Genomic DNA, 24,824 nt, shown 5'->3' on the forward strand with positions numbered 1-24,824 from the left:
ATTGTGGTTGAGTGGTGGCTCTCCTTTGGACGAGTCAGCAAGGAGACCAGAGGGTCCTTCCTTCCCCCTGTGGTGCTGGGCCCAGGCTTCTCAGTTAAGTGCTGGCCAGAGGGGTGGGAGCCATGTTCCAGAGCCGCTGTGGGGCTGACAAGAAAGAAGCCAGAAGGGGGTTCTCATTCCCAAAGGGCACACACTCCTTCATTCACAGGCAGGGACTGGACATGTTAGCGGGTGTTGGGCCCTATGGAAATATATCAAGAGAAATTATATTTACAGACCCAATGTCAAGAAAAAGAATAATAATAGAGACCATTTGCTGAACATTTACTATGTGGCAGAAATAAAAAATACTTGTTATAAATGCTTATTTTGAGATAGGGCTCTTATTCCCATTTGGCAGATGAGAAACCTGAGGCTTAATGAGGGGAGGCTGGGATTTCAACCAAGAGCAGCCTGCCCGTTGCCTTTGCATTATTCCCAGCCTGTAGCCTCACAAGTGCAGAGGATGCACAGTTGACACATAGGATCAATCAGGCAGGGCCAGAGCCACAAACAAAGGAAAGCAGCAGAGGAGAGATGCTGTGAGGGTTAAGAGAGAGAACACATATAAAGCACTTAGCATGATGTGTGACCCAGAAAAGGCACTCACTATGTGTCCTGTATCCCTGAGGGCCTAGCACATGGCCCAGAGCACACAAGAGGATCTCGCTCGGTGTGCAGTGGATGTCTGATGAGCAGATGAATGTCAAAATAAAAAATGCCCGCATCCCCAAAGCAGGGAGATGTGAGTGTGAGGACCATGGTTTAGAGTAGCAGTGATCTGCTTGACAGGGTCTCCCTTTCTTGTCCTCACTGTCCAGCCTAAAACGCCAGCCAGTTTGGATAAGATCATCACCCAGTACCCACACCAGCTGTGTCCAAATGCTCATGCCCTGTCCCCTTTCTACAAGGCAGCGCAGACCTTCCTTCTGCCCTGATGAGACTTCAGTGCCCACTCAGGGGGTTAACCCAATTCCTGAACCTTTACGAACCTACCCTTGAAATGGAGAAGAAAAAGGGTGTGTAAAAAGAGCAGTGAGGGGGAAGCAACTAGTAAGAAAAAGCATGCATGTTATAAAATCTAAAGCTCAGACCATCCTTTTGAATAGGCTTGTTTTCTATTGACTTTGTTTCATTGGGCCAGGTGCACAGGATTGGATTAATCCTAATCCTTGTTCATGAGATACTTCCACCCTGGTCCATGCATAGCCTACTTTTATTTCGTTAACTTACTTGTAATAATGGCATAAGCATTCACTAACTCATCACCCAAAACAAGAGCTAAGACTTGACAGTAACCCACATATAATAGGTGGCTCTTCACGACACCAGCCCATTCCTCACTGCTCCCTCCCAAGGGACCCTCCCCTGCATCCGGTGCTCATGGTCCCTCAGCAGGCTGCCTTCCTCCCTGTTAGACTGTCAGTGACTGTTCAGGAGCTGATGGAATTCAGTAATACGCAACCTCACACTCCCCAACAGGCCAGTGTAATTGTCATTTAAAAAAATTAAAGATTTCAATTTCCAATTTTAAAATTTCTAGCAGAACACAGGAATCAGCTGAGGGCACTACCAGCACACCTGGGGTGTGGTGGCCTCTGGTTGCACAGCATCAAATGAAGAAATGAGTCTGTCAGTGAAGCTGAAGTTACTTCATGTAAGTTGTGCTCACGAGCTGCTCCTCATCATTGAGACTCTGCTCTCAAATCTTCCGAGTGGCCTCTCACTTCTCTGTGGAGAGACGAGGGCAGCATCCAGACTGGGCAATGAAAGGAGGGGTCGGCGGTGTCCTCGTTGAGAAACAGGCATCTCACTTGCAAAGGGGACATGTGAGTCCAGCACCTGGGCATCTAGCACAGGGCCAGTGTCTCGGGGCTTCTGACCCCTAACAGCTGTGTCCACTTTGCAGCCAGATGTTTTGCTGTTTTAAGATATAAGCTAAAGGTCCCTCCAAGTAACCAAGGGAACAAGATTACAAAGCAAGAAAAAGTTGACTGGAGAGTCCCCCCGCCCCCCACCCATGCAAGCATGAGTGAGGGACACCTGTATGGGTGTACAGCACACATGAGCACATACACACATCCCTTGTTCACAGAGAGAAATCTAAGAGTGACATGGTTTAATGTCTGATAGACTCTTTGACCAAATAAGAAACATGTCTTCCACTGCTTGAAGAACGCCTGAGCTACATGCCCTCCCTCCTGGGGCTGCCTTGTTTGGCAATATAACCAAAGCCCAGGGCTCTGGGAGCTGCCATACCTGCCTTTGACCCTGGGCTCCATGACTTGCTCCCTGTGTAGCCTCTGCAAGTTGTGTGCCTTCCTCTGGGCCTTGTGCTCGCCCTCTGTGAAGTGGAGCTGATCATGAAATCATTGCCATGGATGACGTGCGGGAAGCACCCAGAACAGGGTCTGCCGCAGGGAACGTTCAGTAAGCGAGGCTGCTACTGTTGCTACCCTGTCACTCTCACTGCACCCCTCTCAGGAAGTGCATCCTGGACACCACTCAAGCCAGGCGCCTGCAGGTGTTGGGAGCAAACAGGAGCAAGTGCCTGCCTTGAGACGCTCACAGTCTGGGAGAGGGGTGAGACAGGGGGCAACAGACATCCGTTGGTGCCTGACAGAGTACTGGGCCCTCCTCGCCTCTCTCTCCACGACTGCCCTCCCGCCTTGGCTGGACTGTTGCTGTAACAGCCTACTGCCTGCCTGCCTCTTTGACCTGCACTGTGTGGCTGAGGACAGGAACCCCTGGGTGCAGCTCAGGCAAGTGGGGGTGGTGGGGACTGAGGCCCGGGAAGGCTGGGATGCAGCAGGACATGCAGCGAGGAGGCCTCAGGGCTGCAGGCCTGAACAGCCAGAACCAGTCTCTCTCTCTTTGGCCCTGCCATGGCCCCTGAAGACCAGGCTGTACCATTCCTCAATATGCCTGCTCTCACACTGGTGGGCACTTGCTGGCTGCCCTGGGATGACCATGTCGGCCATTACCCTCGTCTACATCACCTCTTAATTCAGAGCCGACCACCAGCTGCCTATAGTCACTGGTCTCATGACTCCAGCTCAGTGAGTGAGTGGGGGCCTGACAGACTGGACGCCTTCCCACTCACAGGCCATTGGTAGCCCCACACACACTCTCTCCCTCCAGGTGGCCGGCCACCTTGGAGGTCCTCCACTGCAGGCACTTGGATGTGCAGGAAACCCCTCCCCTTGCACACTGTCGCCTCAAGGAGCCTTCCTCAGCCCTCCAGCTGGGCCAGTCCCCCTTCCCATGGCTCCAACAGCATCCAGCCCTGCTCCTTGACCACACAGATCACGACACTAATTCAACCCTGGAATCAGAGTGTGGTATCTGCCCCTTAAGCTGGACTAATCTCCATGAAGAAAAACTATTCCTGCCTTAAGCCTGACGCTGTGCCTGGCACACAGTAGGTACACAACAAACCCAAGTCCAGTAGAGGAGGCGTTAGACCCCGACAATGAGCTGATCTTGTGGGTGTCTGAGTCGTGTTATTATTTCTCCATAAATTTCCTCACTGGACTTCAGATCGCCTGCCTCCTATATTTTCATTAGCTGGAATGAGCCCCACTGAAATGTATTTGGTTAACGAGGTACTGAAATATTTGAAAGTATTTTTACTTGGAATGTTTAGCACAGCGTTGCTTATGCACACACATGGACGCCCCCCTCCCTCTGAAATTCGGGGCCCAAGGATAACTAGGCAGGTTGTACACAGCGCCTCACACGATGTGTCTGGCACAAGTGACATTCTTCAGCCTTGAAATCATCTCAGAGTCAGATGGGCCTCTCTGGATGTGCGCCCTACACGCTTACCAAATAGTCGGTGTCAGAACTATTTTAATAAAAGCAAGTGAGCCAAGAGAAACGCCAGCTCCCTCTCCCTCGCACAGACACTTCTCTTCAGCCGTTAGCGGCAGGCTGCGCTTTCTGTAATTCCGCTTCCCTTGGTGAGGACTGCCAGGAGCCCTGTGTTCACACCACAGCCCCTTGGGCAGGCCAGCGCCTGCTCTTCATCATCCTCTCCTCACCTCCAGGACGCAGGGACCAGGAGCACCGCCCACTGTCTGGCCTCAGGACCCGAAAAAGAGAGAAAGAAAACAGGAATGGCTTTTTATGCAGCAGTCCCCTTTTCTCAGACTTGCTGCTTACCCTTTCCAGATCTTGCAGGAATAGCAGCGGCAATATGGAGTGTTGTGGGGAAAGCATGAGCAACAGAGTCAGACGGGCTGTTCAATACCCCGCATCTCTCTCTGGGAGCCCCAAGGAGGGGCACTTCAGCTCTGGGAGCTGCAGTTTCTCTTAAAACAGAACGGGTGACATCCACTTTGCCTTGTTGTAAAGATTTAGTAAGGAAGGAAGGAAACGGGAGCTCCTTTTCTCTTTGTTTGAACCACCATCGTTGTTCCTGGCATGTGCGTATGGTTTACAGATTACAAAACAGTTTTCCAGTCCATTTGTTCATACTCCTGTGGGCTCATCCACAGAACTATCCACAGAACTCCATTTAGGGAGGAGGAAACGTAGGCTCAGGGGGGTAAAGAGGTGCTTGGGGGCAGAGCAGGCACTGGGTCCGGAACCTCCATGCTATGCTGCCTGGGGAAGTGACAGTAGTCACAAGCCCCTGACGTGGAAGGACCATGTCAATCCAAAAATGTCCCAGGCCCAAGAGCCCAGTCGGTGATTGGGGCATCCCTAAGCCTTGGGCAGAGCTGTGTGTGGTATTTCTGAACCATAGACCCTGGGATGGATGCACTACAGTTTTTTAATCCATTGACCTACTGAAGGACATCTGGTTGCTTCTGATTTTTGGTGATTATGAAAAAAGCTACTGTAAACATTCGTTTGCCGGATTTGAGTGAACATAAATTTTAAACAACTGTGGGCAAATACCTAGAAACATGATTGCTGGATTGTATGTTAAAACAATGTTTAGCTTTTTAAGAAATTGCCAGTCTTCAAAGTGGCCTTAGCATTTCACATTCCTACCAGGAATTATTGGGAGTTCCTGTTGTGCCACATCCTGTCAGCACGTGGTATTGTCAGGTTTTTTGATTTGGCCAATCTAACAAGTGTGTAGTGTGTTGTAGATATGTTTTGTCAAGTACAGGAGTTCCCCCCATTCCTAGTTTGCTGAGAGGTATTTTTGTTGTTTGTTTGTTTGGCTGGTTGCTGCTTTAAAATCATGGTTGGGTGCTGGATTTTGTCAAATGCTTTTCCTGCATCCATCATTGTGGGCCTATGACTTTTCTTCTTCAGCCTGTTGTTGTGAAAGATTACATCATTTGACTTTTGAATGTTCAGGCAGCCTTGCATGCCTAGAACAAACCTCACTGGTCATGGTATAGAATTCTTTTTATACATTGTTGGGTTCAATTTGCTAACATTTTGTTGAGGGTTTTTGCTTATGTTTATAAGAGATATTGATCTGTAGTTTTCCTTTCTGGAAATGCCATTATCTGGTTCTGATATTAGCGTATGCTGGCCTCATGAAATGAATTAGGATGTGTTTCCCTCTGCTTCTGTACTCTGTAAGAGTTTGCAGAGAATTTGTACTGTTTCTTTCTTAAATATTGGGTAGAATTTATCAGTGAAGCCATCAGGGCCTACTGCTTTCTTTTTTAGAAAGTTATTAATTGTTCATTAAATTTCTTTAATGAATACATAAGCCTATTCAGATTATCTGTTTCTCCTTGTGTGAGTTTTAGTAAATTGCATCTCTCAAAAAATTGGACCATTGCATCTTAAGTTACCAAATTTGTGGGCATAGAGTTATTCATAATATTCTTTTATTTTTAATGTTCACAGGATCAGGAGTGATGCTCTCATTTCTGATGTTAGTAATTTTAAATTACTAATAGTCTAGTAAATCATCTTTTTTTATTTCTTGGGTTGCCTGACTACAGGTTATCAATTTTATTGATCTTTTCAGAGATGCACTTTTTATGTTAATTCATTTTCTCTATTGAGTTCCTGTTTTTAATGTCATTGATTTATACTGTAATTTTTATTATTTCTTCTCCCTACTCTGGATTTAATTTTCTCTTCTTTTTCTAGTTTCCTAAGGTGGAAGCTCAGATGATTGATTTAAATATCTAAAATATATGCATTCAATGCTATAAATTTCCCTCTAAGCACTGCTTTCACTGCATCCCACAAAATTCAGTAAGTTCTATTTTTATATTTATTTAGTTCAAAATATTTTAAGATTTCTCTTGAGACTTATTTTGACACATATATCGTTTAGACATGTACTATTTAATCTCCAAATACTTTGGGACTGTCCCGTTCACTTTCTGTTGTTGAGCTCTAGTTTAATTCCATTGTGGTAGGAGAACAAAGTTTGAGGTTTTTATTCTATTAAATTTGTTTATGGCCCAGAATGTAGTGTCTTGTGAATGTTCCATGAGTATTCTGCTCTAGTTGGATGAAGTGTTTTGAAAATGTCAATTAGATCCAGTTGATTGATGGTGCCATTCAGTTCAACTCTCTCCTTACTGATTTTCTGCCTGCTGGACCTGTCAGTTACTGATGGAGGGGTGTTGAAATCTCTAGCTATGATAGTGGATTTGTCTCTTTTCTGTGCAGTTCTATCAATTTTATATATATTTTGACCCTTGATTATTATGTAATGCCCACCTTTATCCCAGATAATTTTCCTTGTTCGGCAGTCCGCTTTGAAATGAATAAAGCGACTCCAACTTTGTTTTTGGCTGGTGTTAGCATGATCTGTCTTTCTCCATTTCTTTACTTTTTAATCTATGTCTATGTTTAAGGTAGGTTTCTTATAAGCCACTTGTAGTTGAGTTTTGTTTTGTTTTTTACCCACCCCAATTAAAAAATAATTTTTGTCTTTTAATTGATATATTTAAAGCATTCGATTTAAAGTAATTACTGATATAGTTGGGTTAACAGCTACCATGTTTACAACTGCTCTCTACTTGTTGCATTTGTTCATTGCTTTTTTTTTCAATCTTCCCTTCTTTTCTGTCATCTCTAGTTTTAATTGAGCATTTTATATTATTCCATTTTTTCTTTTTTAACATATCAATTATATTTCTTTTTTTTTAATTCACTTGTCCTAGCATTTACAATGCATTTTTTCAGCTAATAAGTCCATTTTCAAATAACACTATGCCATTTCACAGACAGTGCAGGTGCCTTATGATAGGCTATTCCCATTTGTTCCCTCCTGCCCTCACAATGTTGATAGTATTCATTTCATTTATTCCTAAAATATTATCACCCAATACATTGTTGCTATTATTACTTTGAACAGTAACCTATTAGATCAATGAAGAATAAGAAAAATTAAAAGATTTTATTTTGCCTTCATTTATTCCTTTTCTGGGGTCTGTCATTAATTTTGGAAATTTCTCAGCCCTTATTACTTTATATAATCTTTCTCCTTTCTTCTCCTTCTGGTATTCCCATTACACGTATATTACACCTTTTGTCATTGTCCCACTGTTCCTGGACATTCTCCTTTTTTGCATTCTTTTTTCTCTTTGCAGTTCAGTGTGTGATGTTTCCATTGACATATCTCCAGCCTGACTGATTCTTTCTCTGGCCATGTCCAGTCTACTGGAAGTCCATTGTGGGCATTCTTCATTTCTTTTATGGTGTTTTTATTTCTAGCATTTGCTTTTGATTCTTCCTTAGTGTTTCCATCTCTTACCTACATTCCCCATATGTTCTTGAACATTGCCTATTTTCTCCATTAGAGTCCTTAACATATTAATTATCTTTATTTTTAATTCCCCATCAGATAATATTCCAACCTCTATATCATATGTGAGTCGAGTTCTGATGTTCACTGTGTCTCTTCAGACCATGCTTATTCTTGCCTTTTAGCAGGCCTTGTAACTTTTTGTTGAAAGCTGGACTTGATATATCTGGTACTAACTAGAAACTAAGGCAATCAGCTTTTTAATGTGAGGCTTTATGTTAACCTGGCTGGAAGCTGGGCTGAACTCAATGTTTGCTGCAGCTGTGGATGCCAGAGGCTTTTGTTTCCTTGGTTTATTTTCTCTCCCTCTTGCCTTTGGGTTTCCCAAAAACTCCTTTTTAAATAGAGTCTTTGTCATGCAGCCCACTCAGTTGTAATCCACTGTTGTTATATTGGAGCCCTGGTGATGTGGTGGTAGAGTACTGCAGAGAGAAAACACTCTATAACCTTGTAATTAAATCACAGATCCTTCCTGGACTGTGACTTTCAGAAATGTTTCTGAACCACAATTCTTTGTCTTTAAATTCTAATGGCCTGTGAAAAGCTGCACAAATCACAGGCATTCCAGAAGTGTTCATCATACAAACCCTTTCAGAGATTTTCCATGGAATTTCTGGTGAGATCTGGGTTTAGTCATTAAACCTGAGAATGAAGAGAGAACCTCATGAGCTATCTGATCAGGTCACTGTCTCTAGTCAAGTAGATGGTCAATTTAGCCAAGACAGAGCCTTACCCAGCCCATAGTTCACCATCTCTCTCATGGGGCCAACTCCAGTACTCACTGGTAGCATTCTCCAATGTGTGTTCATCTTACTGCCATAGAATTGTAGTATTTAAAACCAGAAAGGCCTTAGAGATCATTTATTCCAATGCCCATACTTCACAGATGAGGGACTCTGAGACCCTGGCAAGTTAATGGGAGAACCACCTGCTGTTCATTGGCTTTCTACCTTCCCTCCCTGCTCTGTTTCCTAGATCTTTCTAAGAAGTAAATCACACATTTCTCTTTTAGATAGTCAGTATACAAGTTTGTGATGAAAACTACACTCTGCTCATCCTTCATCCCATGGAGAGGAGAGAAAGTAGGTCATGCCCTTGGGGTGCCCAGCATCCCACTGGAGGACTTGGGAGACTTCCATGGCTGGGTGTCCTTGACCTCCATGTATTCCCTGGGGTCTAGATAAACCAGTGGTTCTCAACTGGGGGCAATTTTGCCCCTTCCCTATGGGACATTTGGCCACATCTAGAGGCATTTTTGGTTGTCACAACTGGCGAAGGAGGTTGCTACTGGGATCTAGTGAGTAGAGGCCAGGGATGCTGCAAAACCTCATGTAATGTACAGGGCAAACCCCACAATAAAGAGTCCTCTGGCCTCAAATCTGAAAGGGGTTGAGGTCGAGAAACCCTGAGATAGAGTACACCCCTTGAGTATACCACAACAGCTCCATGTGTGCTTGAAATGGCTCAGTTTCCCTTTGCTTCCCTAAAAGGCAGCCCCCAGAGCTGTGGGAGCGGTTCCCTGTGTCCCACCACAGTCATAAGATGCAGCTGCCGTCCGGCTCATGGCAGCCTGCTGGGAAAGGGAGCACACCTGGATTGTTCATGAGACCTTACGTGACTGAGGTGCTTTTTTCTCGGTAGCAGGTGGGTATCTCTGCCCACACTTCCCCACAGATTGCTTCTGTGAAGGGAGGAGCAAGCTTATATAAGCGCAGCCTCATTCAACCTTCTGTCGCTTTGGCACTCCGGGGCCTGGGACACTCCCTCCCTCCTGAAGTCTCAAGGGAACGTGGTTCTGTTCTGAACAGGCCCTACAGAATAAAATCAGAGTTCTTCAGCCTTGAGACTAGCCTGGCCAGCCTCCTGTTCACCCTCTGCCACCCCAGCCCCCAGCCTCGCCCCACTCTCCTCCCACACACCCTGTGCAGCAGCCACAGGCCGCTCTGGCCAGGCCAACACGCTTCCGTCTGTGCCTCTGGTCAGGAACATCGCCCTGCCTGCAATGCCATTGCCTGGACAGTGTCCACATGTGAGACTTTTGTGAAGCTTCCAGGCCCCTCTCCCTCCTTCCTGTCAGTCATGCCCTCTTCTGGGTTCCTGGCCCCCGGAACCTTGCTGGTCACAGGTGTTTGCAGAAGTCCGAGTCCCCTCTGCACCTGCCCTCAAGGTCTGCTGAGCTGGTGATGCTCGTGCCTGATTCATGTCTGAGGCCCAGGGCCTACCTAGCACCATGAAAGCTTTATTGAAGGAATGCATGAGTGGGTGAGTGAGTGAGTGAGTGAATAAGTGAATGAGTAGATGGATGGATGGCATCTCATTGGGTCCTTTATTCTCAGAGTAGCTATTTCCTGGATCCTAAGGGTTCCCTGTTGCTCACCTGGTTAACTGAGACACAGGCACACGACCTCAACTCTACCCCTTCTTCGGCCATTGATGCTGTATGATCTTGAACAAGTCACTTGCCCACTACACTCGGTGCACCCCTGGTAACCAGCAGTGGCACTGTAGTGTGTTCCTCACGTGGTCCCAAGAGGAGGTAATAGAATCCTAACCAAGCTCAGGACTCTCCCTGACTCTCCATTTGCAGTGGTCCCCTCGCCCCAGACAGCCCTGCTCCTGAAGTGAGTACAGGGAGAGAAACGTTTTCCTGCACTAATAAAATTACCTTCGCTAAAGAAGGCAATTTGCATGTTAATGTTTTGGGTAATTCTGTGCAGCTCCAATGCCCTCAGGGCTGCAATTTCTCACTGACAAAGTGACAAAAATAAACTCCCGCATAAAAGAGCATTTCTCTTCTCTCATTTGTACTCTAAAGTGACATTCTTAATGTGAGTCAAGTTGAAACCCACCTCTCTGTCTTATTTTTGACACTGATCTGCCTCCCCTCACCTCTCCAAGTGACAGGCCGGTTCCTCAGAGCTCCTCGAAGGGGTCTCTCCTGAGGACAAGGCTCAGTCCACCTCCAGGGCTCCTGACTGGTCTCCTGTGAATTCCAGAAGGCCCAGCCAGTGCACTGGGGCAGGCAGAGGGAGCAAGGCAGCGCTGCCTTTGCTGGGTGAGAAGGTGGTCTAACTGCCCCAGCTGGACTATTTGGGAAACGAAGAACAGCTGCAGTGGATGGAGATTCTGAGTCTCTGTCCCCAGCAGCAGACGTTTCTCTGCCAGGCCCAGCCCCTCTGATGGCTGAAAGACAGTGAAGAAAGGTCACATTTACAGGGCATCTTCCATGGGCTGGACACCAGGTGGGGTCCCTTCCCTCTATGTTTTCTCACTGAAACCTCCCTCACCTTCCCCCTCTTAGCAAGAGCCAGGCAGGGTAGGTAAGAGCTGAGGCTCCCAAAATGAGCCAAGGTCCCCTAGCAGATCTGGGTTTGACCTTAGGCCTCTGTGATACAAAGCCTGGGTCCTATCCTAAATGGATGCTGAAGGCTTGCTCACAAAATCTGTCAGTGACCCAAGTAGGGAAGGGAGGAGAGAATTGACATTCGTCAAACACCTACCTCATGCCATGCGCTACACAGTTCAATTTCATTCAGTCAGCTGACATCAGTTAGTCAGCTGACCACATGGCAGGCACTATATATAGTGATGGGATGTGCAGTGACCAGTACCCAGGCCCCAGGCCCCTGACATCTAGGAGCAGAGACGGACAGACACTAAACACAGAAGCACATGTAATGAATTCTATGAAATAAAATAACTCTGTTTTTAACGAGAATAGCAGAGAAGGCCTGATTTATATTAGGAGGTGGGTTAGGGAGCTGAGATCTATGTGCAGACCAGGTGGAGACCAGGGAAAGGGTGTCTGGCAGAGGGCCGGCCCCTGACCAGAGCCCCCGCTGGGAAAGTGTGAGGCAGCTTCTAGGAAATGAAAGACAGCAGCGGGAGGGGGCACAGACATTAAACATAGGGGGGCACCCAGGAAAAGGGGGTGCACTGGGTTTGGGGCGCTGCAGAAGCAGGCTCAGAGCAGGCTAAGGAATATGGATTGTGTTCCAAATGTTGTGGGGCAGCTTAAAGCAGGAGAATCCCTGGCTTGGTTCCTGCTTCTAAAAGGTGCTCTGGATGCTGGTAGGAAGGGGGCAGGGTGGGAGCAGGGACACCAGTGAGGAAGCTGCGAGGAAGCCCAGGGGCAGGATGGCCTCTCCCACTGTGGGTGGGTGGGTGTGGTGGTGATGGTGATGGTGGAGATGAAGAGCAAGGGTGTGAAGTACTCTGGATGTTGGGGGAGGAGTTTCAACAATGGTTCTTGGATTTCTGGCTTAAGCAAGGATTTTATTTATTGAAATGGGTAGGATTTAAGAAAAAGTAGGATTGGGAAGGGAAGACCACGAAATCTATTTCTAAGGGCCTTTTTGAGATGCTAATGAGATATCCCAGTTGGGGGGTGGGAGGAGGAGCAGTCTAGCCTGGAAATAAGGACTGGAGGCATGGCTATTTAAAGCCTGGGGAATGAAGGACAGGAAGAGAGAAGAGAAGCTGGGCCTGGGCCAGGTGAAGCAGAGAAGCCAGCAGAGGACAGGCGAGCCTGAGCCAGAGTTCCCAGGAAGATACAAGGAAAAGCAGGCCAGTGGGGTGTCAGAGAGCGAGAAGAGAATTTTTCAAGAAGGGAGGTGTCCACAGACATTAATAAATGCTGCAGAGAGAACGAGCTAAGAGGAAGGGAAGGGACAGGTCCCAGTCTTTTGGCAAAAGCAGTTGGTGGAGGGGTCTCGAATCCCCCCCATCACTCCCCCTCCCCCCTCACCCCCCACCCCCGCAATGAGAGGAGGAAGGCTGTGGAGACAGCTGTGTGCCAGCATCTTTCTGGGAAATTTGGCTGATCAGGGAGCAGTGATCAAATGCCCAGTGAGATTCCCTGTCAAGGCCGCTGCTTCAACAGTGCAGGACCCAGGGTGTATCTGATGGCTGATGGGCACGATCCAGGTGAAGGGATCAGACTGAGGAGATGGGGCAGCAGGCACTGACTGCAGATTGCCTACCTCTCCTTCCCGAGGGCTCTGTCTGCTTGCCTCCTCTCCCACGAAATTCCAGGCTTCTCCTTTGCATTCTAACACTCTGCTCCCCAGTTCCACAGCCCTCTCTCTTGTTCCTGTGTCCCCTTCCCTTCCACACAAGGGCTTGCATCCAGAGGTCAGGTGGTATTAATCCCCGGGCTGCTGCCTTACAGATCCTCCAGAGCCAGGCCATTGTGGGGAAGGGTGAGATTTGCTCTATGGGAAAGCAGCCCAGTGGGGAGGCTTTGCACATGTCAGGTCCAAGGTAGAGCGCACACAGCGAGAAGGGGCCTCCTGGGGACGTGCTGGGCACCCCACACCGGAGATGGCCACGTGTGGGCTAGATGACCATTGTTTCCAGTGTCAGGGAGGGCAACCGTGGCTGCGAATCTCACAGGGGAACTACGAGAAGCTAGACAAAGTGCTAGAGCCAGTTTTGCCAACTCATGATTTACGGCTTCTTCCCTGCCTCTCTGAGTAAACCTGACACTGTGAGGGCAGACTCACAGACCTGGGTTCAAATCCCACCACCACCTCCAATCTGGGACTCGGGAGAATGTCTCTACCTCCCTGCACCCCCGAAGCCTGCAGGGCCAGCCAAGACAAAAGCAATGCTTCGATATGTCATTAAACACAGGTGAACAACCAAAGGCTGAAATGGGGTGGGGATCATAAATGCACCTACCACCCAGATTTCGTTTAGAGGATTACCTGAGAGGGTCCCAAAGAGCTCGCTGCAGTGCCTGGTATGTACTGAGCATGCACCGTATGCCAGCTGCTCTTATTCATTCTTGTTGTTTTTGGTGTTATTATTATCATGTAAGGTCTGGATTGCGTGATCTTCAAAGTTCTTTTCGAGCCAGAGATTTTGACCACTTGCTGAGGAGTGAGTGTTGAGCCTCAGAAGGTCCCGTTGGAGCCATTAATCCCACCCACAAGAAGCGCCTGGAATAGCACGAAGAAGTCGCAGGAAGTGGTGACCAGTCCTGAGACTGTCTTCCCAGATCACGACTTAGGGACTTGTGTCCATGCCGTGTGGAACCAGGGGTGACGCTGGATGGGACTGGGCCTCTGAGGCAGTCTGGTGCAATGGTGTGACTTGTGGTCAATGAAATGATGGAGCAGCTGCCTTTGTCTTCGATTATGTTTGTTACTGGTGCTGCAGGCCTCTGGGGGGTAATGGTTTTCTGCAAAGTCTGCTTATGGTTCCTTCCTGACCCTTATTAATTTTTCCATCTAGCCAAGGACAAAGGTGCCGCTCAAACACTGTGACTGTGAGAATGGGACTTCTGTGCCGAGCTCTCCCTTTCTTCTCTTGGAAGATAGGCTGTTAGGAGGTTCCCGCCTGGTGTGGGGAGAGGCCATGTGGAGCAGTGATGGCGTCCCCGCCCCACCACTCTCCAACAGTGTGCCCTCGGGTGAGGGAAGTGTGACCTTGGGCGAGTGGCTGGGCTGCTCAGGTTGCCGAGAGATTAAATGAGCACACACAGGGAACATGCACCGTGAGAGTCCTGGCGGGCAGAGCGTCCTCAGTAAATGTGGTGTGTGATTTTAGTTACCATTTTTAAAACATTCAGTAGCTGCCATCACTCCCAGTGCTTCTGGAATCCAGAGGAATCGCCCAGGCTGCCGCTCATTTTAGAGGGAGAAGTGAGGCCAGGAGCTGGAGGGAACTGCTCGCAGCCACACAGTGCACAGGCGCAAAGATCTGACCTCCCTGCAGGGTTTCCTCCTCTGGCCCAGTCCGTGGGCCATTCATCCTGCGGACACTTGCTGAGAGCCCGCTCTGTGAGAGCTGGAGAGGGAGGCAAAGGCCCCCTGGCTTCGCCACAGTCACGTGTGGAGACAAGCAGCCAGCTCCCTGCATCAAAGGGTAAACTAGTGTCCTGAGAGCGCTGCGGGCAGTCGCTGTGAGGGGAGGGTGCAGCATCAGAGTGGGGGCGACGGGCGGTGGTGCCACTGCTATTTTGAAGCGTGTATTGGGCTATTCTGGGCAGTGCCTTGTAAAAGGGGCAGGCAGCACAGTCCCCACTTTACAGACAAAGAAACAGAGACCTTGAGAGGTGAAAGGACTCGCTAGAGACTAGACAGCTAGTAAGTAGCAGAGTTGGGATCCAGCCCAGCCCGTCCGATTGCCAGTCACTGTTCCACAGACCTGAATGCCGCCTCTCAGGGCATGCCCAGGTTTGCTGTCCCCATGCAGTTCCTCAAGACACCCCCGCAGCCGCCCAGGAGCCAGGCTGGGGGTGCCCAGGAGTGGCGAGCAGACTGGGAGGCTGGTGATTAACCACCCGGAGTCACGCAGCCTTCGCAGATCGCTCTTGTGGGGAACATTCCACCGCACAGAGAGGAATCACTGAGCTAATTCTAGTCAAGATCGCTCAGCTTTATTTCCTACCGACGCTTCCAAACGGAAGGCTGTGTATTTACACATTTAGGCTCGCACTGTGAGACAGAAACGTCTATTCTGGGTGAGGAACGGGAAAGAGATTTAAGGCTGGGAGAGAGAAGAGCCTGGAAAGAGCTGCCCTAGCCCAGCACACCAGCGCCGTGAAACAGAAGCCCTAGCAAGGAGCTCCGTGTGTTCGAGAGGAAAAGAAACCTCTCCTAGCCAGTCTGGGGCAGTATCTCCGGCAGCCAACAGTGATTTAATTATCTCACATATGCAAATGTGCCCTGTGAACTATATGATAATTCATGGATGTCAGATGTAGGCAAATGGCTGGGCCTGGGAGTCAGATGGATGTGGGTGTAAGTGCTGCCTCGCCCACTTTGGGGGCCGTGACAAGCCGCTTGCCTGTCTGGGTCTGTGTTCCTCAACTGTAAATGGGGAGCACTTGCAGTAACATCGTCTTCCAAGCATTGCTCTGAGGGCCAGATAAGGAAACGGATATTCTTTATAAATTGGCAAGGGCTGTGCACTTGTAGGTATTATTCTTGTTTCCATCCTTAAGCTCCAAAATAGACGATGGGATTATCAGAGAGCAGCCACCAGGGCTGTCACTAAGCCGGGTGCGGACCGCTCCCTGGGAGTGGAGAGGGGAGGACTGGAGCCAGAGGAGCCTGTGGGCCCGCCCTCCCCCTCCGGATTGACAGAATGAGGCCATCTTCTGTCAGGGGCCGCATCCCAATATCCAAGTGGCCGTCTCAGGTGAGAGACGTGCGTACGGCTACAACTGGAACGTTTCAAAGGCCGCTTTCTCCAGCGACATCCGCCAGCCCAAATGGAGTTTCAAAAAAATACTCAGCAGCTTATCTTGGGGCGTGGGAGGCAGGTGGGGACAGCCTGTGCAGAGCCCGGCAGACCTGGCTGCGCCTTGCTGCTGGCAGCCCACAGAGGAGGCCATCCCTCGCGCTGCAAGGAGGGTGTCTCTTTCTTCTCCACAACTGGAATTAACACTCCTCGCAGCCGTGGAGTAAAGAGGTCAAGATAGTGGTCCTTGGGGTCTGCCGCCTATCAGCTGTGTGTGACTTTGACGAACCTCTAACGTGAAACGGGTTTGCGTTTGATGCTCCCACCCACCTGCTTCATAAGGTTTCTGTGGAATTAAGTTAAATAACCACATTTAGCCCAGGGCCGTGCACTTAATGAGGGCTCAATAAATATTCACTATTATTGTTTCCTTTCATTACTTTTACTGTAATGGGTCACTAAAGCAATGTTATCAAAGACCTGCTTCCAACTCTGATCAGAGCTTCGAGGGGTCTTCAGGGGGAGAGGGGAGCAGGGAAGAGGGTAGGATTACTTATATATATTTCTGCTGAATGGCTCAGGTCATTTTAGAGACTTGGCTAGTGGTAGGAGAGTGTCCCCAGGTGCTGGGTTGCACCTCAACAGAGCTGGGCATGCTGGGGTGCTGTGGGCTTGACTGTGTCCCTGCCAAGTCCATATGTTGAAACCCTAACCCCAGTGTGACTGTATTTGGAGACAGGCCTCTAAGGAAGTAATGAAGGTGAAATGAGGTCATAAGGCCGGGGCTCCGATCTGATGGGACTGTGTCCATATAAGAAGAGAGACCAGAGAGCTGGCTCACTCTCTGCCATTGAGGACACAGTGAGAGGCGGCCGACTGCAGGCCAGGAAGAGACCCCACCAGAACCAAACTCTGCCGGCACCTGACCTCTGACTTCAGTAATGTCCCATTCCCCTTTACTTCCTCGTCTGTTTTCCACATATGTATTAGTTAATAGATGTCAAAGTAGGACATACATGCAGAAAGCTTACATTGTATTTTTTTCAAAGTAATATAAGTGCATAACTTCTAATTTAAATAGTAGCAAAGGGCTCATAATTAAAAGCAGCGGCCCTTGCACCCCCTCTTTCCAACCTCTAGAGTTTTCCATGGCATATTTTAGAATTGCATATGTGTTTACTACAGAAAATCAGAAAATATAGACAAGCAAACCTAGTATAACATTAAATCCTACTTCTCGTTTTAAAATTTCTTCCAAATCATTTAGCCATGCATTTTTCCCCGGGAAAGGTCCTTGGTGTATTTTTTCTGTGCATTATAGCTCTAATCACTGTCTGCCTTCAATTAAGGGGAGGAAACAAATATTTGCTGAGTAGCAGGCGCTCAGCCCTTGCTGCTCAGAGCGTGCTCCGAGGGCCAGCAGCCGGGCATCATGGGAGCTTGTCAGGAATGCAGAGTCTCGGGCACCACCTCAGATCTGCGTCTGACGGGATTGTGGCGCCCGGCATGCATGTTGAAGCTGGGGAGGGCTGTGTGGACCCAGGCTGCTCACAGGCGCCGTCCACGAACTGCTGCTCACAGCCCCGAACAACAGGCTGAGCCAGCGTGCAAACACGAGCTGCTGCCTTTGTTGGGGAACTTGCCTCAAGATGCTGCCAGCTGAACTTAACAAGGTGATGGATGAGAAGGGGGATTTACATTCTGGCCCGAGCTCCTTGTCTTGTCAGGGCCTGGACTCGCAGTTCCTGGACGTGGCACCAGGCTGCAGACCACACTTTGGGTAGTGCTGTTTAGACCACAAGCAGGAAAGTTGGGGGCTGGGGCAGCACTGGGCTTCTCTGGCTCTGAACCCGACCTCTTCCACTCTGCATGCGCCTGACTCTCCCGCCTACAGTGACACACACGCTCAGGCAGGCACACACATCCTAGGAGAGCCCTGGCCCCAGACTCGGTGATTAGGAAGCGTCTGCCTCTTGATTCCCTGCCTCTGTCCCACCAGCCCTCTGTGTACATTACAGGGTTTTACACCGGGTTATTGTTCTCATTGTCACTCCTCCTGTCAGGGCCAAGCAGAGCAGGGGGCTTGCAGCGCATCCGGAGTCGAAAGAAGCCGAGCAGAGGAGCCTTGTGGACTCGGAAACAGACAGAACAACTTTGCGCAGCGCAGGTTCCCGAGGCGAAAAGAGCTCTCAGACCCCAGGGTCCACATGGAACCCAGTATTTACAAACTCCACCTGTGACCTGGCTCCACCTGTGGTGGCAGAAGCGGGTGAATAATGCCTTTGAGCCAGAAGCAAGGCCGCTGGGAAGGTGTGGGCCAAGCAGAGGCAGCGCCAGCCTCATCTCAAACACTGCAGGGTCTTGGGCACCACCTCAGATCAGATTCGGTTCAGCCTCGTGTCACCTTCCCCAAGGAGCCCAGGGAATCCCATGAATTTGGGTCATGGGTTCATTTTCACTTGGACATTGGAAAGACTCAGAACCCTGCATGCGGCACAACTTATTTAAACGAAGTTACTCAACCTTCCTGAGTCAGTTTCCTCGTCTGTAAAGGGGAGCATAATACTGACCTCGAAAAGGCATTGTAAAGATTAGTGATAATGTCTGTAAAGTGCCTAGAACGAACTCGTTCATTCATTCAGCGTGACGATATGGAGCACCTTTGGGTGCCTGGGACTGGAGGTGCAGTGGTGAGCTTGGGCTCACAAGCCAGCAAGGAAGACAGTGTCAAAGAGCCACACAGACGAGCACTGACCAAGCCGTGGTATACGCTCCAAAGGGAAGTGCAGGCAGCTGTGTGGGCCGGGTGTAAGCTGGGAGCCAGGGAAGGTCTCTGAGCAAGTGATTTTGAGCTCAGATCCCAAGAAGTAAGAAAGGACATTCCAGGAGCACAGAGGGGACTACTATTAATATGATGCAGAATATAGTTTTGGGTAGAGAGAAGGGGTCAGTTATATTTTACTTTTTGAGGTAAAATTTACAGACAGCCAAATGCACACATGTTAAGGTCCAAGTTGATGACTTTCGACAAATACACCCACAAAGCCAGCACCTCTATCCAGATGTGAAACATTGCCATCTGATTGGGCTGACCTGAGTAACTGTCTCCCATCCGGTGGAATCAAAGTCAGGGCCTGGCTTTTAACAGGAACATTTTTTGGTGGTGCAGAGGGCTACAGCTTTGGACTAGGCTTAAATCCCAACACCACTTCCTACCCAGAGGACTTGGCCCAGGTCTCCCCACCTCTCTGAGACTCCGTTTTCTCATCTGTAAAATGGGGCTAATTAAACCTACTGCATAGGGTTGCTTAAGGATCGAATCTGCCAATGGTTGTATATGCCCAGCTGGGCATGTGGTGGGTGGGAGCCTGTGATTGAGCCCTGTTTCGTTTCCAGAATGGGAACTCGGGTGGGAAGTGCTAGTGATTGGAGTCGGGGCAGCTGTCGCACACCTGCTGACACTGGTCTCTTCCCCCCAGGGATGTGCCTGCAGGCCTTCGTAGAGGCTTTCTTTTACCTGGCTCAGAGGAAGTTCAAGATGCTGCCCCTGCACCAGCAGGTGGCCTCGCTGATCGACCTGTGTGAATACCACCTGTCCCTGCTGGATGAAAAGCGGCTGGTGTGTGGCCGGAGTGGCAGGTTTGGGAGCCGGCACCCTCACGGCCGCGCGCCCCAGGACGCCACCCCGGCTGCCCCGCTGGTGGAGGGCCACCTCCCACCCGGCGCAGGCAAGCTCTCCCATTCCACACGCGCTCTGTCCTGAGGGCCGCTCTGTCCTCCCGGAACAAGCAAGCCCTTCCTTCAGGGCTGGAGAGGCCCTGGGCTTCCCACGCGGAGAAACGCCAGCTGCCGGGATTCCTGCCGGGACTCTGCGAGCTGTGGGTCCTGCGCTTCGGGAGGCCGCCTGACTCGCGCCCGCCTTCCTCCCAGCGCCTCGTGGTGGTAAACCCGTTTGCAAGTCACAGTGGACATATGACATCCCAAAGGTGACAGATGGCATCTCCTATTCTGAGCTCATGGGAAGCGACAGTGGGGGTGAAACTGTTGTGTTTGGGGAACCAACAGCCCAGGCTGCGCTGTGGTGAGGAAAGGACGTGAGGCAGCTGAGTCCTGGGTCTGCGGGGCCCAGCGGGAGCGCTGGCTGAAGCCCGGGAGCATCATGCCTACTTCCTGCCTCCGCTCTGTGGGATGGAGTGGAAATGCCCGCGACTCCCCTCTGATCATGTGCTACTTGGGTGTAGTTAACAGATTAGCCTCGTTTATTTCATTAGCTTGCCTACTGCTGCAGTGTTCGGTTTGTTATTAATTAAGAAATAATTAACTAAGAAGTCACTACAGCTTCTCAAGTCTCCAAGCTGGCAGGAGCCACAGGGGTCATTTTGCCTGATTTTGTTTGACCTTGACCCCAAGGCAGGAGTCCCCTGGTTGTATGGCCTCTGACTGAAGCCCTCCCCATTTGGGGTGTTCTCTGTGTGGCCAGCACTGCCCAGGGCTCCTGTGTGCTGGGCGTCCCGGGTGAGGAGGAGGCTCCTGAGGGGAGGAGACAAGACCTGGTGAGGGTTAGGATGAAGAGGAACATGAGGCCAGACCCAGGTGCCAGAGGTGGTGGGAGGAAAAGGGGAGCTCCTTGCATAAGAGTAGGCTCCCTCTTGTCTCCACCTGTGTCCCCTCAGAGGGGAAGCCTCACAGGCAGCCACAGGGGCATTGTGGGTATGGCCACAGGCAAGTGCAGGCCCAGGGCCAACCAACAGGTGGACAGAGGCTGCCCTTGCAGAGTCACGCTCCCCACAGCATTGTTGGATTTGAGTTAACGTGGCCCTTTAATGCGTCCTGGCAGCCCTGGGAAGAGTTGATATCACAATCCGAGTCAGGAGGATGCCAGGTCTGAGGGCATCCGCACAGTGCCAGGCACACAGGAGGCTCAGGAAATGCTCACAAAGGAAGGGCAAGGAGGGTCCTGCAGGCAGGAGTGTGCCCCGGACCAGCACATCTGTCCGCCTCCCCTGCCGTCCTTGTCTTCTCCCTCCCACCACCCTCCCTGTCTCCTGAGTCCCCTTCACTCAGGCCCACTGGAGCAGTTGAGGCAGCACACACACGGCCGGCCGTACACAGTCACGAGCAACTTGCACTCAGTCTCCCAGGAATGTTGCCAAACCCAAAGACAAGGTTGTTAATCAAGATCCTGCCCACTCTTAGCCAGTTACTTTACAGCAGGGGGCCCACCTGAATCCTTGCTGGACCCTCCTTCCAGCCAGGCCATTCTCTCAATAAAACCTGCTTCCCCTGCATATGGCTCCCAGGCAACGCCCTGTCCTGTGGCCGCCTCCCTCCTGCTCCTCAGAACACGGGGCTGAGCCAAGGCCACTCCCTTCCCACCTGGAGGCAGGCTGCTCCGCCAGGGTCAGGGTCTAGATCTAGAAGGAGTCCCCATCCCTACAGACACAGCAGAGTAAGCCCTGCCCGCCCCCCACCCCCACCCCACCCCACCCCACAGGGTGGTGGGGAAATGAGGCTGCTGGTTTACAGGAGGCCTGACAGACGGGCCCTGTTTTCCAGAAGCTGTTGATCAGAGGCCGCTCCTTCGCCTGAGTGAGTGAAGGGAGACTGTCCCCCCTCTTTGGTGTCTAACGGAAGCCCCACCGTGTTCGCCCTTCTGGTAACTGGCCACCGGTTTTGCAGGGTGTGACTGAAGCGATAGCCAAAGCAGACGTTTCCTTCCTCCTAGCAGAGAGGCTGAACCCGGAGCCCAGGCCAGAGCCCAGACCGGTGCTTGCCTGTGGGATAAGCCCGTCCCAAGAAGGCCCTCGCCTCCACCGGCCTCCTCTCCCCACTCCCTCCGGCTGATTCCGCCAGGCTGTCCAGCCACGGCCCTCACTGTTTCTCTGGCTGAGTCCCTGAGGGCAGCCTCCAGCAGGGGCTCACCTGCCTTGTTTGGGGTGCGTGCATCACTGGGCATGGGAGATGTCGCCTGCGGCCTGGCCGGAACAGGGCAGCAGAGGTGCTTGTAAAGGCGCGTTGGGTCCAGGGCAGCTGTTACCAGGGCCTCTGGAGGCAGCACCTCCATCTTCTAAACATGCCTCCTTCCCGTGTCTCCCTGAGGCTCTGTCCACTCTCCCTAGCTCAGACCTCATCTCTCTCCTGCCTCAACCCCTCAATCCGTCCTCCATTCCTCTCGGATGGAAGAACTCAGAGAACCACAGGCTGACCGCAGGAACCCCTACTCCAACCAACCCTCATCCCTTCCCCGATGAAGCCCCCAGACCTTGATGCCAGCACTCAAGGCCCCTCATAATCTAATCCCTTTCTTCCTGAAACACCTTAGATCCACACCTCAGGCGCCCTGCCCATGACCCTGTGCTCCCACTGCTCTTTGTATCTGTTTTTTTATTTTATTTTAATCTTTATTGTTGGGAGTATTACATAGGTACTTCTTTTTCCCCATTAATCTCTTCTAGCCCTCTCCCTTCTGCCCCCACCCCCCTCCCCCCAGGTCCTCATCACCCCATTGTCTGTGTCCACGGGTTATGCATATAGGCATACACGTTTATTGGTTGATCTCTTCTCACCCACCGGCCTTCCCTCTGAGGTTCAACAGTCTGTTCATGCTTCTATGTCTCTGGGTCTATTTTTGATCCTCAGTTTATTTGGTTCATTAGATTTCACATATGAGTGAGATCATGTGATACTTATCTTTCTCTGACTGGCTTATTTTGTTCAGCATAATACTCCAAGTTCATCCATGCTGTTGCAAATGGTAAGAGGTTTTTTCTTTTTTTATTGCCGCATATCCATTGTGTAAAGGTTTTTTTTACCCGTTTTTTTATTCACTCATCTGCTGATGGGCACTTAGGCTGTTTCCAAATCTCGGCGATTATAAATAGCGCTGCTGTGAACATAGGGGTGCATATATTCTTTCTGATGAGTGTTTTGGGTTTCTTAGGATATATTCCTAGAAGTGGGATCACTGGGTCAAATGGCAGTTCCAATTTTAATTTTTTGAAGAAAGTCCATACCGTTTTCCATACAGTCTGCATTCCCACCAGCAGTGAACTAGGGTTCCCTTTTTCTTTTCTTTTTTTTTTTTTAAAAAATATATTTTATTGATTTTTACAGAGAGGAAGGGAGAGGGATAGAGAGTTAGAAACATCCATGAGAGAGAAACATCAATCAGTTGCCTCCTGCACACCCTCTACTGGGGATGTTGCCCACAACCAAGGTACATGCCCTTGACCGGGATCGAACCTGGGACCTTTTAGTCCGCAGGCTGACGCTCTATCCACTGAGCCAAACCGGCTAGGGCAGGGGTTCCCTTTTTCCACAACCTCGCCAACACTTGCAGTTTGTTGATAGCCATTCTGACAGGTGTGGGGTGATATTGTCGTTTTGGTCTGCATCTCTCCGATGATTAGTGACTTTGAACATTTTTTCATATGCCTCTTGACCTTCTGTATGTCCTCTTTCAAAAAGTGTCTATTTAAGTCCTTTGTCCATTTTTTAATTGGATTGTTTGTCTTCCTTTTGTTAAGTTGTACGAGTTCCCTATATATTTTGGAGATTAACCCCTTACTGGGTGTATCATTGGCAAATATTGGGCTCTCTTGTTGTTTTGTTGATGGTTTTTTGCTGTGCAGAAGCTTTTTATTTTCATGTAGTCCCGTTTATTTTCTCCTTGGTTTCCTGTGCCCTAGAGCAGTGGTTCTCAACCTTCTGGCCCTTTAAATACAGTTCCTCATGTTGTGACCCAACCATAAAATTATTTTCGTTGCTACTTCATAACTGTAATGTTGCTACTGTTATGAATCGTAATGTAAATATCTGATAGGCAGGATGGTCTTAGGCAACCCCTGTGAAAGGGTCGTTCGACCGCCAAAGGGGTCACGACCCACAGGTTGAGAACCGCTGCCCTAGAAGATGTATCCGTAAACATATTGCTGCGATAGCTGTCTGAGATTTTGCTGCCTATGGTTTCTTCTAATATTTTTATGGTTTCATGTCTTACATTTAAGTTTGTTATCCATTTTGATTTTATTTTTGTATATGGTGTAAGTTGGTGATCTAGTTTTATTTTTTTACATGTATCTGTCCAATTTTCCCAACACCATTTATTGAAGAGACTGTCTTGACTCCATTGTATGCTCTTGCCTCTTTTGTCAAATATTAATTGAGCATAAGGCTTGGGTGAATTTCTGGGTTCTCTGTTCTGTTCCATTAATCTATATGCCTGTTCTTGTGCCAGTACCAGGTTTTTAGTACAGTGGCTTTGTAGTGTAACTTGATATCTGGTATTGTGATCCCTCCAACTTTGTTCTTCTTTCTTTCTTTCTTTTTTTTTATTGCTTACAGTATTACAATCCCCTGGCCTCCCCTACCCCCCAGTGTCTTATGTCCATTGGTTATGCTTATATGCATTCATACAAGTCCTTTGGTTGATCTCTTACCCCCCTCCCTCCTGCCCCCCAACCCTCCCCCGTTCTTCTTTCTCAAGATTGCTGCAGCTATTCGGGGTCTTTTTGATTCCATATAAATTTTGGGGTAGTTTGTTCTATGTCTATGGAATTTCCCCTTGGTATTTTAATGGGGATTGCATTGAATCTATAGATTGTTTTGGGTAGTATGGACATTTTAATGATGTTGATTCTACCAATCCATGAGTACTGTATATTCTTCCACTTGTTTAAATCTTCCTCAATTTCTTTTTTCAACATCCTGTAGTTTTCTGAGTACAGGTCTTTTACCTCCTTGGTTAGGTTTATTCCTAAGTACCTTACTGTTTTTTGTCTTTGTATCTATTTTCACCTTATGGGAAGGGAACATTCTGGCTCTTACCACGATGGGAAGGCCACAGGGTGCAGGC

General features: G+C 49.4%; 1 protein-coding gene across 1 annotated transcript in view; it reads left to right on the forward strand.

Annotated features, from left to right (window-relative positions):
• Nucleotides 1-20,248, forward strand: part of TTLL11 (tubulin tyrosine ligase like 11) — a gene marked incomplete at its 5' end in the record, with an annotated part of 187,369 nt that extends 167,121 nt beyond the window's left edge. Inside the window, 1 exon segment of the mRNA XM_081103361.1 lies at nucleotides 19,450-20,248. Coding sequence (XP_080959487.1) covers nucleotides 19,450-19,733 — 284 coding nt within the window. The 3' untranslated portion in view covers nucleotides 19,734-20,248.
• Between the last annotated feature and the right edge of the window lie 4,576 nt (nucleotides 20,249-24,824).

The sequence above is a fragment of the Myotis nattereri genome (assembly GCF_964212035.1).
Source record: "Myotis nattereri genome assembly, chromosome: 12".
NCBI lineage: Eukaryota > Metazoa > Chordata > Mammalia > Chiroptera > Vespertilionidae > Myotis > Myotis nattereri.